This window comes from Amphiprion ocellaris, chromosome 7 (genome assembly GCF_022539595.1).
Source record: "Amphiprion ocellaris isolate individual 3 ecotype Okinawa chromosome 7, ASM2253959v1, whole genome shotgun sequence".
Lineage (NCBI taxonomy): Eukaryota > Metazoa > Chordata > Actinopteri > Pomacentridae > Amphiprion > Amphiprion ocellaris.
This window is the reverse complement of record NC_072772.1, coordinates 3,083,323-3,089,714: the sequence shown is the minus strand read 5'-3', so window position 1 is coordinate 3,089,714 and position 6,392 is coordinate 3,083,323. Positions and strand designations below refer to the sequence as shown.

At 41.8% G+C, this 6,392-nt stretch overlaps 1 protein-coding gene across 1 annotated transcript; it reads right to left on the bottom strand.

Moving 5' to 3' along the window:
* Window positions 1-230: 230 nt before the first annotated feature.
* Window positions 231-5,470, bottom strand: LOC111589095 (extracellular calcium-sensing receptor-like). Its single transcript, XM_023299809.3, has 10 exons — window positions 4,894-5,470; window positions 4,474-4,777; window positions 4,167-4,253; window positions 3,935-4,042; window positions 3,642-3,808; window positions 2,990-3,467; window positions 2,672-2,902; window positions 2,444-2,567; window positions 1,861-2,333; window positions 231-1,767 (listed from the first exon to the last, which is right to left on the bottom strand). The coding sequence occupies exons 1-10, from the start codon at window positions 5,313-5,315 to the stop codon at window positions 1,309-1,311; spliced, it is 2,853 nt and encodes a 950-aa protein (XP_023155577.3). The 5' UTR covers window positions 5,316-5,470; the 3' UTR covers window positions 231-1,308.
* Between the last annotated feature and the right edge of the window lie 922 nt (window positions 5,471-6,392).

The following is a 6,392-nucleotide window of genomic DNA, read 5'->3' as shown; positions in this document are numbered from 1 at the left end:
AAGATTAATTAAATAACTGTGTGTAAAAAGAAGCTGCTGTCATTACACACTCTCAGCAAACCTGAACTGTCCAGTATTCTTTTTAAATTTCCAACAGTTTTGAGCTCTGTGTTCTCCACAGGCAATTCATCTTTAAATATATATTTTCACAGCCATGACAAAACCCCCTTTTTAAGTCTGTGCGCCTGTAATTTTATGACCCATTCATTTTATTGAGGAAATTACAGCACAGTGTTTTCTCATACCAAATTAATTATTTAACCCTCAAATGGAAATGATCTATTCTGGTTTCCTTAATTAAATCAAGCAAATAGTGCTGTGATTTTAAAGATTATGGTTTAAAATTAATCAGACAGGCAGCACACTATGAGGAGAAATCAATCCGCTGCCTTACAGTTATTGAAATTTGCAGTGCTGCAGAGGAGGCCAGACAAGGGGTACAAATGCAAAGACGAAGTAGAACGAAGGGTTGAAATAAATGTAAATCAAGTAATACGGAGTCAATAAAACACTTTGGACCATCTGCCACTCCCACCTCCCTGTTCCTCCCGCCTGTCCCTGATGGACGTCAGAGACACGCCGTCTCTCCATCTCTCGATGTATTCCTCTGCCCAGGGAGGAACAACAGATCAATCAGTGCTGGATAATCAATGTTAGCCTGAGAGCAGCTGGGGGAGCCAGGAAAATGTCTAACGTTTTAGTTTGTTATTATAGGGAACAGCCAGGCGTGATGTTTATATGTAAAGGCCTCTGGAGTATGAGGGTTTAATTAACCAATGACAGCTGGGATTTCTACAGAGCATACCTCAGAAACTCTGGGCCTCATCATTCTATCTCAGGTCAAATCAGCAGGAACACATCTGCCAAATCCAGCACTGATCTGTACTTCACATTTCCACAGAGGGCATCACAGGGGTGTCACATACGTAGCTGGGAAGAAAATCCATTTGATTTAAAAAAAAAAAAAAAAAAAAAAAAAAAAGCACATAGCTCTGCATACTGTACATTGCATGATGGTGAATGATGTTGAAGTTTCACGCGTTAAGAATTGGGTTTGGTGGTGTTTGCTTACAAAGACAGTGGGGAAAGTTATTTATAAGAATAAAGGTGTGTGACAGCAAGGTTATGTATTTCCTGATGGGATATGATAAATGACCTAAGATAGTATTGACAGCACACTACTACCATCTGGTGGTCAGGTTTCTCTGACACCATTTCCATGTATTTTCCCCCACAAGCATCCACATTTTTATTTTTTAAAAAATGTTTTAATCAGTTGGAAAAGTGTGGAATTGCAAAGAACATGCATCAAATGAACATGGTCTCCTTAAATTTGTCAGTAGTAGCTTTGGACATCAGGTATTTCCTAGTGTTCTTCTCTGGCTTTAGTAGGATTATGTAGCACTTTGGAGCAAAAATGCATCCCAGCAGTCCATAGCTGGAGGCCAAAATAGCAAACACCTCTGTAACTGTGGCATACTTCCCTGGAGAGCTTATGTAGGCAGGAATGAATGCAACCCACACAGCACAAAAAATGAGCATACTGAAGGTGATAAGTCTGGCCTCGTTGAAGTTGTCCGGAAGTTTTCTCGCCAGGAAGGCCAGGAGAAGACAGAGGCAGGCCAGCAAGCCAATGTAGCCCAGGACCAGAGCAAATGCTATATGTGAACCTTCATCACACAAGAGAATCACAATAGCGCTCTCACGTGGCATCAGTTTGCGTGGAGTTGGAGGAGATACAACCAGCCACACTGTACAGATGATGACCTGCATAAAAAGAAATATGTCTCATTTAAATATTACAGCAAATGCTCCATACTTATTCAAAGCATGTAAAAAAAAAAAAACAGATGTCTTTACCTGGACAAGTGTACAAAAGGCAATTATTGCCTTTTGTTGCACAGGACCAAACCATTTCATAACATTACTGCCTGGGAGTGTCGCCTTGAAGGCAATTAGCACCACTATTGTTTTTCCCAGAATGCAAGAGATACAGAGGACAAAGGTGATGCCGAATGCTGTGTGTCGCAGCATGCAGGACCACTCAGAGGGCAGACCGACGAAGGTCAGAGAACACAGGAAACACAGAGTCAAGGAGAAGAGCAGCAGGAAACTCAGCTCAGAGTTGTTGGCCCTGACAATGGGGGTGGTTCTGTGACAGGAGAATATGAAGGCCACAACACAGGTGATGAGGGAGCCAATGAGGGAAATAGCCGTCACAGTAATGCCAATGGCATCACTAAAGGAGAGGAACTCCAGCTGTTTGGGGATGCATACAGTCCTCTCAGGGTTGGACCAGAACTCTGGCAGGCAGCGCACACACTCTATGGCATCTGAAAAGAAGACAAGACAGCTTTAGCCACAACATTGTGGCTTTTCTACTGCAACTATACAGAGTAGGTAGGATTCTGAAATACACAGTGTCCAAATGGCCTTCCCTCACCAGTCTGATTGCTAATCTCCCCAGCTGTACAAACCACACAATCATGGCAGCAGACAGGGAAGTTAGGTCTGATTGCCTTCCGGGTACCTGGGGGACAAATGCTGCTGCATACTGACAAGGGAACCTAAGCAAAAGAGGAAACACAAACTACACCAGTCACATAATGAAAAACATTAATGCACAAATTGCTGCTGATAAAACGTTGTTTTGAGCAGTTAAGATCCCTACTTTGGTTTGATTGCCGTTCCAAAGAATATTATGTTCCTGGATCTGAAGTTTTTGGCTTTCAGTTGTGGTTGTCTCATCAAATTTGCCAATAGTGACAAACTCCATTTCTCCATTTGATCTCAGTTGCCAGTTAACCAGGTCATACATGGCTGCAGGGTCACCGTTCTCATCAAACTTGATTTCATCACCAAATGAGTTCACGTGTGCCACCTGTTTTATGTAATGAAGAAGCTAAAGGGAAGAAAGGGCATATGATCATCATGTAATGCAGTAATTTTTGATAACACAAACTGACATAGTGAAGATATGTAATAGTACCTGCCATGGCTCTATATTGTCTAAGTCTGGACAAGCCTGCTGAGAAAAGGGTCCTTTTCCTTTTACACAGCTTCTCATAGCTTTGAGTGCATGTGCAATGGCATACACAGCTTTGTATACATTGTAGGAAATCCTTAGCTGTGACACATCTGAATAGATATTTGTTATGCTCTCCAGCTCCTCTGTTCCTGAGCATGGAGGTTTACCTTCAACATTATTTAGCTGACCTTTAGCCCACACACCCAGGCTGCACTGAAACACCTCTTCCCAAAAGGGCACCAGGAAGGGATCTTCATGAGCATCTGGGCCTGAGGGATTCAACTGAAGCAGAAAGTCTTGCAATCCAGGGATGTGTGCTCGCCGAATGGCAAATCCCATAGAACCCTGGAGGATGTGGTGGTATTTTCTGGGGGTGGAAAGGACAGCAGCTGTGCTCCAAGCCTCACTGGCCAGCCACTGTATCCCAGTGAGACCCCCTCTAAAATCAAGAATTACATGGAGGGAATATATGTTGTGATAAACAAATCACTGATATAAACTCAGTAAATCTGAATCAGTAAGGTCATAGGAAACAATCACAATCTTGTACTGATATTTTAGCATATTATTATTACTAATGGGTACTGGCAGAATCCAAACAAAAGTGTCATGCCTGAGTGCTTCATCAAACAACGCTGCTGCATCTTGTTCAACAGCAAACACAAGAATCACCCGAGCCTGTGAAGAGCGGATGTTTGAGACGATAGATGAAATGGCAGTTTGTGCTCGGTTCTTCGGGATGATCTCATGAAGGGCAACGCAAGCACCTAATTTTCTAACCTGCAAGAGGAGGCACGTGACAACTTCACTTCATTTTTTTGGTAATTTCAATAGATTACACTCTCAAAAACTACAAATTGGTACTTTTCTATGACTAAATTCCTACTTTCTGGGTGTGTGACCCACCTCATCTGCAAAGATGCTTGCGCCACCACGACCATATGCATCATCTCCTGCAATCACACCCACCCACGTCCAGCCAAAATGCTTGACAAGTTGTATCAGTGCATATACCTGTAGATTGAAAGGAGAAGAGAGACACATACATAAAATCATGCTATTTTACAAATTCTAACATAAATTTGTTTTTGTACAGAGGTTATGGCACATTGTGAGTAATCTATCTGCTGCCTCAAACCTGAAAGAAGTCACTGGGCATGGTCCTTAAAAAGGCAGGAAACTCCTTTTTGTCACTGAGACAGGCACAGCTGGAGAAATAGCTGACCTGCAAAAACATGTGGCAATTTAACCTTAGAAAGAACTACCGGAAGAAAACAATGTCCAGCGACCCACAACAAAACATTTTTATACGAGTCAATTGGACTTAACTCACAGTACATAAACCACTGACTCTCCCCTGTGGTAGTAACAGAACAAGTAGATAAACTATCTATACTTTGCAACCACAGTAAGAGAGTAATAAAGAGTTGTTTAGCAGAATGTACCTGTGGCACATGGAAGACTCCCAGGAAACGAGCCACTACGAGAGACTGAGTAGAGCCTCCGTCTCCAATCACCACTGGTACAGTTCCATTACAGGTGCCTTTGCTCTGCAACTTCCCCTCAATCCCAGAACCTTTCTCACTTCCCATTAACTCCACAGCAGCCTTCAGAGCCTGATGGGGTGTACTGCATGAATCATAGATCTTATACCCCAGTGTGATGTTGGGAAGGAGTTTGCCATCTCTGTTGATCTCCTTGATGGCAAAAATCATAGTTTGCATCCAACGGAAAGTTCTAAAATTAAATCTAGACGACAGTAGAATACTTGTGTGAAGCTTGAGCAGTGAGCAGAGATTGCAGGTGATTAATCACAATGTATTTTGCAGGTGCAGCAGTTTGAGGACTGGCTAAGAATAGCTCACCTGGTGCATTGTGTCGGAGGAGGCATCGAGGTGAAAGACAGACTGGGCTCCACCACCATGTCATGAAGAGAGAACAGTCCCCCCAAGATGATGTCCCCTTTTTGCTCCAGCACAGGCAGTGACATGACATCGGGAATTAATTCACATTGTAGGCTCTGGTCTTGGTGGGAGTAGTGAGGAAAAATCCACAGGAGACTCAACAGCATAAGCTTGGTTGTTCTCCATGAAACACTGGGCTCAAGTGGGCTCACCCAAAAATTGCTCATCCTTTCTTTAAAAAAAGTCACCATATACACTGAATGTAAATGTATGGTTAAACAAGAGACCTCTGGATAACCCATATGAACAGCAAATCCATTTAGACTGACAAACAACACTGAACTTATCAGGAAAAAGCAATCAAACACAATATCTATACACATTTAAAAGTGTGGTGACACAAGTAAGGTCAGTTTAGATTGCATCATTGTTAAGATCAAGCCAATTATTTGAAAAGTATCTCATCCATCTCATGTATCAAGTTAATAAGAATTCAGTTTTTAAGTACTGTATCTTCTTTGCATTAGCACTACAGAGACGAACCATCCAGCCTATACTATCAAGTAACACCTGCTGCCCTGTGGTCTGTATTTATACCACCAGCCTCGCTATCACAGCTGTCAGATTGACAAAAATTCCCCCCGGGCTTCTGATCAATGGAAAACCACCCCCAAGTTTTACAGTAAACAACAACAATAACAGAGAGCTAGAATGGGCACTTGAAGATAATAGAGAAAGACAAGAGCTGTGTCATTTTACAGTGTTACGCCTGACTAGGCCCAAATCATCCTTCAGTGATGTGAGGAGGCAGACAGTAGAATGGTGTCACCTGGGGCTGTACACACTATCACACTACATGGAGTTACATTACCTAACAAACACACTTACACTAACACAAACACAAACACAGACAAACGGACATGTTTCCATCACTTCAGAGGACATTACATCAATTTACATTTCCTGGAACTTATCCAACCTTAACCCCTTAATTAAGGCTTTGTGGTAAAATCAAAACTTCATGAGAGATGCATAATGTGGAATTTTGCATTTTTTGAGCTCGCATTAGCATATTGCGTAACATTATCATCTGATATGAAGTATAAACAACTGTTTTGTAGTTATTTGTTGTCAGCATTATAGTAGTTTAACCAGAATTTTATAACTTTTTTGTAACGCTCACTAGTTTCACAAGTATCATTCTGTGGGCTAATATGTTGATATTAATGAGTCATTAGGGTGTTATGCATATCATTATCAAGACAAACCCTGCAGGCAACAAAATAAAGCACCACAGATTGTGAAGCAAAGAGACTATTACGTACTCTATGTTGTGCTGCGTTACGTCATATAGGTTCTCTTATTCAGTTAATATGTCCCTGTGTGACATGCAGAGGAGGAAGGACAGAAATGCCCTAAGCCAGAACGCCCTACTGTATTAGGATACAATAGTTTCCTTT

Excerpts from the sequence above, each read along its gene's own strand:
- LOC111589095 (XM_023299809.3), bottom strand. The coding sequence starts at position 5,315 with ATGTGTATAGATATTGTGTTTGATTGCTTTTTCCTGATAAGTTCAGTG. Across the intron at positions 4,043-4,166 it reads TGCCCAGTGACTTCTTTCAG|GTATATGCACTGATACAACT; the intron begins GTTTGAGGCAGC and ends TTCAATCTACAG. Across the intron at positions 1,768-1,860 it reads CCTTTTGTACACTTGTCCAG|GTCATCATCTGTACAGTGTG; the intron begins GTAAAGACATCT and ends CTTTTTATGCAG.